The sequence below is a fragment of the Pogoniulus pusillus genome, chromosome 18 (genome assembly GCF_015220805.1).
Source record: "Pogoniulus pusillus isolate bPogPus1 chromosome 18, bPogPus1.pri, whole genome shotgun sequence".
Lineage (NCBI taxonomy): Eukaryota > Metazoa > Chordata > Aves > Piciformes > Lybiidae > Pogoniulus > Pogoniulus pusillus.
Window position 1 is genome coordinate 20730623 of NC_087281.1, and position 11988 is coordinate 20742610.

An 11988-nucleotide genomic window follows, 5' to 3' on the forward strand; every position below is an offset into this window, starting at 1 on the left:
GCGGGCCGCCCACCGCCCCGCGCGCCGCACGCCACCGCCGCCGTCCAACGGCAGCCTCGCGCACCGCCCCCGCCGTGGGGCGGGGCTGGGCTGCGGCTCGGGGCCGGGGGAGCGGCCGCTGCCTGGCACGGGCTGGCAGTGCGGAGCTGCTTCTCCTGATGGCGGCGGGCGGGAGCGACGGGGCCAAGCGGCCCTACGACCTGGTGGTGTTCGGGGCCTCGGGCTTCACCGGCCAGTTTGTGGTGGAGGAGGTGGCGCGGACGGCGGCCGACGGGGAGTTGCGCGGTGGCCTGCGCTGGGCCGTGGCCGGGCGGAGCCGACAGAAGCTGCAGGCAGTGCTGGAGCGGGCGGCCGAGAGGCTGGGTACGGGCCGTGGCTGGGGATCATGCGGCACCGCGCCTCCTGGGTTAGACGGCGGGGCCAGTGCGGCCTCGCCGTTCCAGTCCCTTCCGTGGGCAGCCATCCGGGGACGGTGTGAGGGGAAGGGCCGAGAGGCGAGCTGGGCGGGCTGTGCCGGGGAGGTGGTGGCTCGGTCCCGGGAGGGAGGAGACGCGTCCCTCGGCGCAGCCGGCGGTGTCGGTGACAGCGGTCTCCGATGTGCAGGGAAGGCGGCGCCCGGGGCAGAGGTCGGCGTGCTGCTGTGCGATGTGGGCGACGCGGCTTCGCTGGCCGCCATGGCAAAGCAGACCCGGCTGGTGCTGAGCTGCGTGGGCCCGGTGAGTGCGGTGATACCGGTGGTGTGCCCACGGCGTCCGTCAGGCTCTGCTGGCGGTGCCTGGGCTGGCGTCTGACCCTCAGGTCCGGCTCTGCAGCTGCGTGCTGTTGGGGTCTGTGCCCCTCAGGGCAGGCACTGCTGCGACGGCTACAGGCAGTTCACCTCAGCTCCGGAATGTCTGGAGCTGTCCCGACGCGGTGTAGCTTTTTCGAAGTGAACCAAAAGTGCAGCCCTGTACTGCGAGCCCTTAATTTCTGGTGACTGCATTTTCTGGTGATATAATTTACGGGCAAATGTTCCTAAAATCTAGCAGCCTTGTTTGGTTGCATTAAAGAAGTACTGTAAAATGGGGAGGGTTTGGGCCAAGAGCTTTGACGTGATGCTCCGGTTGAAAGCAGAACTGGAAAAGAAGCCCACAGACTTCTTGATTTAAGTTTTTGGCCTTTTAAAGTTGTCAGTAGCTCTTCTTCCAGCGCATTCAAGAGGGGATCGAAGTATCTAAGACAGAAGTTGAGTCATAATATCTTTGAAATAAAGAATATTTTAGTAGTGAATATGCTACGAATGAGAGCAAAAACATAAATGAGATTAGATGGATTAAATTTGCTTTAGTGATCTTATAAGAGAAGCAGGATGAAGTCAGTGCAGCAAACTTCGTCACCAGTGAAGCGTGTTAAGCTGTTCCTTTTACCCACTCTCCCAAATATGCTACTCCATTTTGGTCTCACTTTAGCAAAATCGGGACCTGCCAAGTGTTTACTTTTATTGTAGATATATATATGTTGGATAAAGCATGTTGCATGAATTGTGGTGTTCAGGTTTTGTTTTGTTATGTGTAGTGTTCTTTCCTTCTATAGTATAGATTCCTTGGAGAGCCTGTGGTAGAAGCTTGTGTTGAAAATGGTGCAAGCTGCATTGATATCAGTGGAGAACCCCAGGTATGGGACAGCTTAAAAATGCTACTTTATATCAAGAATCTGTTAAAGGACTATTATTTGTTCAGTATGTTTTCTGTTTCTGAAAACGAAGGCAAATTCTTTCTCCTGAGCTACGATTTTAAGATGGGTTAATTATTTTCAAGTATGTTAATGTGTACTAATGGTACATTTTTCTTTTTGACGAGAGCCTTTTGGGCTCAAAATGCTTGAGTTCTACTCAAGTCTCAGCTTTGATTCAGTGTATAAATTTTGTGTAGATCACATTTCTTTGCAGTGCTGTGACTCACACTGTGAGGCAGGAATATGTATCTGTCTTAAAGATGCTTGTAAATGGTGTCAAGTATGTAGGGTGCTATGGTAAGACAGTGGAATGCTGATGGCTAATACTGCATGTGGCCAAAGAGAAAGTTCTGCTTAAAATGTTTGTTGTGTCTGTGTTTTAGTTTCTGGAAGGAATGTACCTGAAATACAACCAAAAAGCTGCAGAAAAGGGAGTCTACATTGTCGGGAGCTGTGGCTTTGACTCAATACCTGCTGATATCGGAGTACTCTACACCAGAGACAAGTTGAAAGGTGACTTTCTAAGTGTGGCCTTAGTGCTGAAAAAAAAATGCAGATTATACTTTCACCTGGTTTTCTACAGCATCAATGCTTAAGTAAAAACTCTTCCAGACCCTTTTTTTGTGTGCCTTTGTAGCTGACCAGTTTCAACTAGATCTGTTAGAGAAAAAATCATAATTAAATCACATTTGCACTATACTGGAGGAAATTAATCATTAGGCAGAGGAAGGATTCAAGGTAATGTTGCTCACAGAGCGATAAGAACCTTTAGTTGTCAGCAGCATCTCAACAGGCTTGAGAAGTGGGCCAGTGACAACTGCTTGAGGTTCAACAAGTCAAAGTGCAAGGTCCTGCATCTGGGTTAGGCCAATCCCAGGCACAAATACAGGCTGGGTGCAGAGTGGATTGAGAGTAGACCTGAAGAAAGAGACTGGGGTGTATTGATTGATAAGAAGCTGAACATGAGCTAGCAGCTCACTCATGCAGCCCAGAAGGCAAATCATATCCTAGGCTGCATCAAGAGGAATGTGGCCAGCAGGTCAAAAGAGGTGATTTACTCTGCTCCTGCGAGACTCTACCTCGAATACTACATCCAGTTCTAATGTTGCCATCATAAGAAGGACACAGAGCTGTTTGAGTGAGTCCAGAGGAGCGCCACAAAGATCATCCATGGGCTGGAACAGCTCTGCTATGCATGTAGGCTGAGGGAGAAGACTCTAGGGGGACCTTATAGCTACCTTCCAATACGTGAAGGCATCCTACAGGAAGGCTGGATAGGGACTTTACATAAGGTTGTCTAGCAGTAGGGCAAGAGGGAATGCATTTAAGATGTGGGAAAGCAGGTTTAGACTGGGTCTTAGGAAGTTCTTCAGTACGAGGGTGGTGGGACTTGGGAATAGGTTGCCCAGGGATCCTCTTCCCTGAGTGTGTTCAAGGCCAGATTGGATGAGGCCTTGAGCTGCTGCATGTAGTTGTGAGGTGTCCCTGCCCCATGGCAGGGAGATTTGAGGAAAGATGTAGAATGATTTACCTGTGTACAGATAGTACTTGGTCCTAATCTCAAATGAGGATATTTTGTTCATTAGGTCTGACATTCATTTGGAAAGGGCAATAAGAGTATCCAATTTTCTTTGGTTTTATGTAATACTAAAATTGCTATGGAGTGGGAATGTTTCAGATTGGAGTGTGTCATCAACTTGCAAGAAAATTCATTCTGGATCTGATTTGTGGGAAGAGGAGAGACGAGACATGAAAATGAGTATCTGTTTTTTCATGGGCTTACAAGTTACTGTCCTGCCCTTGTTTGGAATTGAGATATCTTTTAGCTCTTCCTATTTTGACTATATGGTATTATCACCTGTCAGCCAATTGCTTGCTGTATTGATGTGTTCCCATACAAGTACAGTTTTACAATCTCAGAAGGAATTGAACAAAGCAAAACAAAGCAGAACGTGGAGGAGCTGTTTTGTTCCAACCGTCATCTCAGCTAAGTGTTCCTTGCAAAACACAAGCTGTACTTAAGCTAAATGCTTTAGAATATCTTAAGTGTTTCAGGGTTTGTGCATTTTTTGGGGTGTTTTTTGGTTTGGGTTTTTTTTTGGTGGGGGTTTTGTTTGTTTGCTTGTTTCCTGTAGTTGAGGTTTGCCATAATCTGTAAATACATCTTGATTTTCATAGCTTATGTCATACTTCATTTTGAAACTTGGAGGAAAATTAAATATGGCTTTTAATGTTATTTTACTTTTCTTTTTTCACTGATTGTTTACATTGTCTGATTAACCAGGTAAGGCAGATGAAAAATTGAATGAGTAAAGATAGTATTAGTTACCCTTAGTGAAGTGGTTTACATAAGAAATTTGATGCTTGGTAACTGAAATAGCTGTTGAACTTAATGGTAGTTTATTTTACACTGACATAAAGATGTGGCTCTGCCTTTTCAACTAATAGTGTCAGTAGCCTGCTATTTGAGTCTCAGCATGTAGCTGAGAGCTTTGTGAACCAATGACTGTATATGCCAAATACTGTTTTCTCCTCCCTTACAGGTACCTTAACTGCCGTTGAAAGTTTCCTGAAGGTGAAATCTGGGCCTGAGGTTAGTCGGTTTCTACCTTTATGGAAACTAGGAGGTAGTCTTGATAACATCACTGCAGCCCTTAAGAGTGTGTCATTACATCAGTTCAAATTAAGGGACAAGCTGGGAATTCATTGGTGATGAGTTCAAGAGCGTTTTTCTTTAGAAGCTCTTAAAAGTATCTCAAACACCAGCACCTAAGGTTAGTTGTGTTTCAAGAAATACTTAGTTTTTGCAGACACAAATAAACTATGACAGTCAGTGATCCTAGCCCTTGGCTGTTTGGTTGGGTTTGTTTGGTCAAGGTGTAGTGCATGCAATCATAATACATATATGTAATAATTGTAATAATGTGCAATATATATAGTAATTCTAAGATCATGGTTAAAATAACATAATGATAACCCACACCAAGCCAGCACTGGTGCCTAGCAATTGAATATGCTGCTTCTCTTGTCTTGATCACCCATCTTGAGAGATGGGTCCCAAGTCGTAGCCTGTTCTTATGAATATCTGGAGTTAATGGTCCTCGTAGCAGCCCACATAATGCTGTGCTTTGTATTCATAGCTAGAAGGGTGTTGATAACACAGCAGTGTTTTGACTACTGCTGAGCGGTGCTCACACAGCATCAAGGTTGTCTCCAGTATTTCCCCCCGTCACCCAGTAGACCCGAGGTGGGACAAAGCCAGGGCAGCTGACTTAATGTGAGCAAAAAGATATGCTGTGCTCAGCAGTAACAGCAAAATGAAAGGAGGAGGGGTGGGGAGCATTTAGTATTACAATGTTTGTCTCCTGGAGCAATCACTGTGTACTGAAGCCCTTCTTCCTGGGAAGGGGCTGGACATAGAATAGAATCATTGCCTGCTGATGGGAAGCAGAGAATACATCTTCTCTTTTCCTTTGCTTCCACATGCAGCCTTAGGTTTTGCAACATTAAACTGACTTTATTGTGACCTGTGAGTGTTCTTTTTTCTCCCCTCTCTATCCTACTGAGAAGGGGAGTGATAGAGCATCTTAGGGGACAGCTGGCGTTCAGACAAGGTCAACCCACTGCATTTCAGTATACTTCAATGCATGTAATCACAGTACATATATGAAAATTGTATGGTCATTAGTAAAATAACACATGCAACCTTTAGATAATTGAGTTACTCACTCTTTCATGTTTCGTCACCAGGGTGCTTGCATACATGATGGGACCTGGAAGTCAGCTGTTTATGGCCTTGCAGATCAAGACAACCTGAGGAAGCTTCGAAAAAAGATAGGATATACTCCTGTTCCAGTAGTTGGTACAAAGCTCAGAAGAAGGTATAAGATGTGAAAGATGCTGTCTTTTAACAGTTCCAGCATTTATTACAGATTGTTTATGTTTTATTGAGTACTAAAAAGATGTGTTTGGAACAGTATAATATGAACATGCAGATAATACTTCAGTAGAACCAAAGATTCAGTTTCACTGATTTGTTGGAACATGTCCCAGTATTTACTGAGTCTCAAACTTGTTCTCAGAGGCTTCTGGGGACATGACAAACTCCTCAGTTTCGTTTCAGAAGTAATCAGTAGAATGGAAAAAAGTAATTGTGAGGAGAATATTACTTAGATTGTCAGACTCACCCTTGCTGTACTGCACGGGATTTTGAGCCAGAGGTAAATTTGTCTCAGTGAAAAAATGTCATAAAAGGAAGCTTGAGAAAAAACTAGTATTGGTGGGACTGCTTTGATTGGTTTCTTTTGCTTTGGTTAACGTTTGAACACTTTCTGCCTTTTTTTCTTTTCTCTGTTTGCAGAGGACTTGTGTTTTACAGCCCAGAATTCAAAGAGTACTGCATTCCATTCATGGGATCTGATGTTTCTGTTGTGAAACGATCTCAGCGTTATTTGCACACAGATTTACAGGAAACTCCTGTAAGTTACTGTTACCACTCTGCCTTTATTGGCACTTTGAATGAGTCTTCCCTTTATGTCACGACTTTTCCAAAGAGCAGGGTTTCTGTAGTTAGGTCAGCAGTAATGAACCATGATGTACTTCTGCTCCTGTAAAGAAGACTTGTTCTGTTGATCACCTTGGAAGCTGCTTGACCTGATGTGGCCCAGATTCTTATGGGACCACAGGCCTGTTTCATACTATTCGGTACTCTGCCTGATGAGCTTGCTTAATAGTTAGCTGCTAATGATTTATAATCAGTTAATATTATATAACTTTTAATATTAATTCTATTTTCTTTATTATAAAACTAATAATGTAACAAAACATTAATAATTTGCTGCTAGCATGATAGTTAGAAGAGTTTCTCATAGGCTTCTTATGCTGCTTGATTTCTCAGTATGCATTTGCAGGGAATGGAAGCCTTGAGTCATAAAATATTTGAAAGGTAGGCTTCATGGTTTTGGGGAATGATAAAAATATCAAATTGTGTTCCTGTGCAAAAGCTTTTTTAATACTGGCAGAACTTCTAAAAGATCAGAATTGAAGTCTGTGCAGCGACAGTCATGTAAGAATAGTGCAGTAAACAGAGAAAGAATTTGTAGAATGACAGAACGTTTGGGGTTGGAAGGGATCTCTGGCAATTATCAAGTCCAACCCTCCTGCCAGAGCACGATCACCCAGGGCATGTCACACAGGAACGCATCCAGACAGGTCTTGAAAGTATCCGGAGAAGGAGATTGGCAACCTCTCCAGGCAGCTTGCTGCAGGGTTTTAGCACCTTGACAGGGAATACATTTGTCCTCATGTTGAAGGGAAGGGTCCTGCGTTCCAGGTCTTGCCAGCAAGAGACCTGAAAGCCTAGCAGCCTTTAACACCAGCTAACAAATCTGAGCTGTCTGCCCTTGGTTATGATGTGCCTGTAAAAAGATCTATGTCAAACTTCTCTGCTGGTGATGTAATTTGTTGTGCAAGTGTTGCAGGCACATTCTTACTCAAACTGGGTTTCAGTGCTAAAGAGCTGGAAGCCATTTTAAGGACTCACCTGAGTCTGTAAGAGAGTGTGTTTTGAAAATGTTGCACTTCTACCTCAAGTGGGAGGGAGAAGCTTTTCAAAAGATGCTGAAGTTCCTAGGAAAATTCATACATGTCTTAAAAACACAGTTTATCAAAGTCAGCACATCTCAGGTTAGACCATTTCTGTACCCCAGATTTCTGCTCAGCCCTGCAGACTTGCTCCCCTCTGTTTCCATGGACACTTTGTATCTAGAGACTTTCTTGATGTTCGGATCTTGGGTGTGCAGGAGAAAGGCAGTGTGCAGTGGCGGTGGTGGAGAAGATGCTTTGGTTTTGGTTTGCCATGGTCTCCCGAGAGGAGACCAGCACCATAACAGCTGTGCAGAATCACAGGCATCAGCTAAGAGGTGTAGGTGAGAGCGCTTTAAAAATGTACTTGGCAATGACTAACGAGAAAGGCTTGTCGTTGCTAGCACAGTAAACTAAGGCCTCAGCTCCTCTCAAACTAATGCACAGAGGAAAGCAGATTTTAGGAAAGCAGCCCCAAATCAGACACCAAAGGACATAATTTTTTCAGGTTTTCCACTCTTGTTTACTGTGCATACTCTTTTCACCACACTGTGCTTATTCAAATTGTCTTCTAGTGAACTATAAAGCATTATTCAAAGAGTTGTTGATAACTAAGGCAGTTATTTAAGACCTTATTTAAACAGGTATCTTGCATCAAATTCAGGTTCATCTGAATTTGAAGGTAGGGGCTTTTTCTAACAAAATAATCAATGCAAGCATTTTAATGTAAGTTCTATCACTGAAAATACGTTTTTGCCTCAGGTGCAGTATGGTGCTTATGTGACCATAGGTGGTGTTGGCTCCGTTATCAAGCTGATGCTTGCTGGCATTTTATTTATTCTTCTTGTGAAGTTTAGTTTTGGAAGAAAACTTCTGACAAAAGTAAGTATTCAAAACACAATTAATTAACTACTTGGAGATATTTTTTTCCTCTTTGTTTTATTATTTGTTTTGGATTTTTTTGGTCTAATTTACCCATCCACACACTATTTTTTAGTACCCAGAATTTTTCTCTGCTGGACGTTTCACGAAGAAAGGACCAACCCAGAAGCAGGTAACTGACTTTTTTCTACCACAAGTATTGAATACCTCTCTTATGGTAATGGAATAGTAATCTAGAGTCAACTGCTTAGTCTCAGAGAAATGTTTTCTAAATGCACATTGTGTATAGCTTTGGATATTTAAATAATCATGTGCTCTGCTATTAGACACCAAAGTATGTGGAACACAGGACAAAAGGGATCACGTTGATGTCTTTGTATTTACATGGATGGCTTGCAGCACTCAATCTGACTGTTAAGAGTTGATGGCAGAGGGAGACTGAGTAACAAAATCCCAGCACTGAAAGCACTGAGAGGAAAATGGATTTAGAACAGTAACAGTTCCAATAAAGTGAAAGCAGAATTTTGAATCAAATTGTGCTTTTAAAGAATAACTCAAATTTGAGTAGTTTTGTTTAGATGTATCATGGTTTAGATGTTTAGTATTTGCCAGAGTAGGTAATGTATCTACTACTTGTAAGTGTGTTACGTTGTTAACCACAGTTGTCTTGTCCACTACAGATGGATGGAACCTCTTTCACAATGACTTTTTTTGGCGAGGGATACAGTGAGGGGCAGGATCCCCAGAATGGCAAACCAAATGTAAAGATCTGCACTGAAGTGAGAGGACCAGGTATGTATGTTAGGTGCAGCTAACTGCTTGTGCCTCACATTCCCTAGTCTAAAATAGGTCTATGGTTCCCTTGCCATTGGTTTCCCCCTTGATTCACCTGCAACATGGGCTAAGCTGACTGCCTTTACAGAGTGTATTGCCTTGGATACTGGCATTCCTTGCTAGTATTCCTGGGTTTTGAACTAGTCACTTCATTTGCATTACTAGTATTCTCTTCAGCTTTGAAAAAATGAAAATTGGTGCAGGAAGAGTAGAATCATAGGGTCCAGTTCTGGGCACCGCAGCTCAAGAGGAACAAAGAACTACTGGAGAGAGTCCAGTGCAGGGCCACTAAGGTGATTAAGAGACTATCACATCTGTCAGATGAGGAAAGGCTTAGAGACCTGCAACTGTTTGACTTGGAGGAGACTGAGGGGGGGATCTTGTTAATGCTTACAAATATCTAACGGATGGGTGGTAGGAAGATGGGGCCAGACTCTTGTCAGCGGTCCTCAGCAACAAGACAAGTGGTAAAGTTCATAAACTTGAACATAGGAAGTTCTAGCTAAACATGAGATAGAACTTTTTTACTCTGAGGATAGCAGAGCACTGGAACAGACTGCACAGAGAGGTGGTGGAGTCTCCCTCGCTGGAGACTTCCAGGACTCACCTGGACATGTTCCTATGTGATCTGCTTTAGATGATCCTAAGACACCACTTCCAACCTCAACCGTTCTGTGAAAGCTCTTGCTGTAACAGCCTTCTGTCGCTGTGACATGATGGCTTCTGGTTGTTGTGTAGGTCTGTATAATGAAGCAGTATTTGTCCAGATTAGGCTTCACCAGCTACTTGGGATGATTATGAGGTTAAAAACCAGCTGTTCTCAAATAGGGAAGCCTGTTTCATTGTCAAAGAGATTATTCTTCAACATGCAGTAGGTAAGAGCAAGATTACATTATATATTTCAACACACTATGGGTTTTTGCTGTCTTGTTTTGTTTTTCTGCCAGAGCCTGGCTATGTTGCTACACCAATTGCAATGGTTCAAGCAGGTGTATCTCTTCTGGAAGATACAGCTTGTCTGCCTAAACAGTAAGTACTTCCTCGTGAAGAGCAGCTTGATCTCCATTAAAGCTACTGTGTGCCTGTGTTTCTCCTTAAAAATACAGTTCTTATAATGCTGTGGAGTTCAGTTTTACCTCACCCATGTGCCTATGCAAGGGAGATCAGCACGAGCTGATTTCAAGCCACTTGTTCTTATCTCTCTTATAATTTTGAAGGACATAATAGTAAAGCTTTTTTGTTATGCTTTTGCATCATCTATTGCATCAGTGTCTATATTTTCAATCAACAGAGTGGTTACTGTTGAGTTTGCTGGAGACAGAAAGGAACTTGTTAATGTACCAACTTGTCAAATGGTCATATGATCTCTTGTGGGACAGAAGGGGTTTTTCTTTCTGAGGCAAGCAACACAGTGGTGAAAGATGAAGTGAAAGATGTACCACTAATGTAACTCTTTTGGTTTTCATTAACAGAGGTGGTGTATATTCTCCAGGAGCTGTGTTCTCCAAAACAAAACTGATTGATCGCCTCAACAAACATGGTGTTGAGTTCTCTGTTATTAGCAAGGCTGAAGTCTGAAGTGAAAATGTAATTTTATGAGCTAACATCTTGCCTGGGTCTAACTCCAATAAAACTCATTTGGCTGTAAAAGTCTAATAACAAAATAGTTTCACCGTGCTATTGTTTGCAGCAGAAACAGGAGAAATTTTGAGTTGAATGTTAACACTGTTTGCTGTAGTGAGCAGATCTGTAAAGGGTATTGAATTTTCATTCACACATTAAATCAACAACTTACTAAGTACTAGTTCTAGAATGTTGTTTAATCTTTTTCATCCAGTAGAGCCACTGGTAGAATCTGCTTCTTAATTAACCACAGCCTTCTTGCTTTGCCCCCATAAGCAAGTACTGGAAAGTAGACAAGCCCTGAATAAAAAGTGCCTTAGCAGATGAAGCCCCCGGTTTGGATAGGTGCTATTACTTTGCAGTGTTCTGACTTTCAAAGCCTCAGTCCCTGTAGTGTAATAAAAGAGCAGTTGTTTCTTAGAGTTGAAGCAATAGATTTGTCTTTACTTCCTGCGCTATAATAAAGATCAGCTGACTCTCTGCTCTCGTCTTAAGGTACGTTAACTTCCGTCCTTCTGCGCTTGCCTGTAGTGAGCTGTGCTGAGGGATGAGAGCACCGAGCGTAGGGCTTGCCAATCTGACCGTGGGCGGCGGCGCGTCCCCCTCACGTCAGCTGCTGGAGGCGGCGGGGCCAGGGCGGCCGGGTGGTCTACGAGCTGGTGCTGTTCGGGCCCTTGGACTTCACCGGCCAGTTCCCGGTGGTAGAAGCGGCGAGAGCGGCGTCGGGCGGGGAACTGCGCGGCCGAAAGGCTGGGTACAGGCTGTGGCTGGTGCGAGGGCAGAGGCTGTGAGCCGAAGCGGGGCGATCCCGGCGGTGTCGGGGCTGCTCCTCGGTGCAGCCGGCGGTGTCGGCGGTCTCCGATGTGCGGGGAAGGCGGCACCCGGGGCGGAGATCGGCGTGCTGCTGGGCGATGTGGGCGAGGCGGCTTCGCCGGCCGCCATGGCAAGGCAGAGCCGGCTGGCGCTGAGCTGCGTGGGCCCGGTGAGTGCGGTGATGCGGGCGGTGCTCCCACGGCGGCTGAGGCGATGGCTCAGAGCTGCTGCGTGCCGAGCGTTGTTTGTCCAGATTAGATCTTCACGGCTTCACTAGCTCTTTGGGATGATTTAAGAACAGGTTTTTTTACCTGGTAAAGGGCAAGGCTGTTGCATTGCCAAAGATATTTCCTTCGGCATGCTGCAAGCAAGAGCAAGATTACACTCCGCATTTCAATGCACAGCACATAGTTTGGGTGGGGTTGTTTTGTCAGAGCCCGAGGATGTTGCTACCCCAATTACAGCGGCTCAAGCAGCCATGTGACTTCTGGAAGATGCTTTTTTAGTTCTACCACTAGACTTCCTAAAAGCTCAGACTAT

At 44.5% G+C, this 11988-nt stretch overlaps 1 protein-coding gene across 1 annotated transcript; it reads left to right on the top strand.

Moving 5' to 3' along the window:
* The first annotated feature begins 76 nt into the window (after positions 1 to 76).
* SCCPDH (saccharopine dehydrogenase (putative)) lies at positions 77 to 11115 on the top strand. Its single transcript, XM_064158687.1, has 12 exons — positions 77 to 363; positions 604 to 716; positions 1573 to 1653; positions 2097 to 2226; positions 4257 to 4306; positions 5464 to 5594; positions 6074 to 6191; positions 8059 to 8178; positions 8294 to 8350; positions 8859 to 8970; positions 9960 to 10041; positions 10485 to 11115. Exons 1-12 carry the CDS (start codon positions 159 to 161, stop codon positions 10588 to 10590), a joined length of 1305 nt encoding a protein of 434 aa, XP_064014757.1. The 5' UTR covers positions 77 to 158; the 3' UTR covers positions 10591 to 11115.
* Positions 11116 to 11988: the final 873 nt, after the last annotated feature.

What these genes read in the sequence shown, in the direction of transcription:
- SCCPDH (XM_064158687.1), top strand. Translation starts at nt 159, where the DNA reads ATGGCGGCGGGCGGGAGCGACGGGGCCAAGCGGCCCTACGACCTGGTG. An exon ending in GGTACAAAGCTCAGAAGAAG is followed by an intron (nt 5,595 to 6,073) that starts GTATAAGATGTG and finishes CTCTGTTTGCAG; the next exon opens with AGGACTTGTGTTTTACAGCC. An exon ending in GAAGAAAACTTCTGACAAAA is followed by an intron (nt 8,179 to 8,293) that starts GTAAGTATTCAA and finishes ACTATTTTTTAG; the next exon opens with TACCCAGAATTTTTCTCTGC.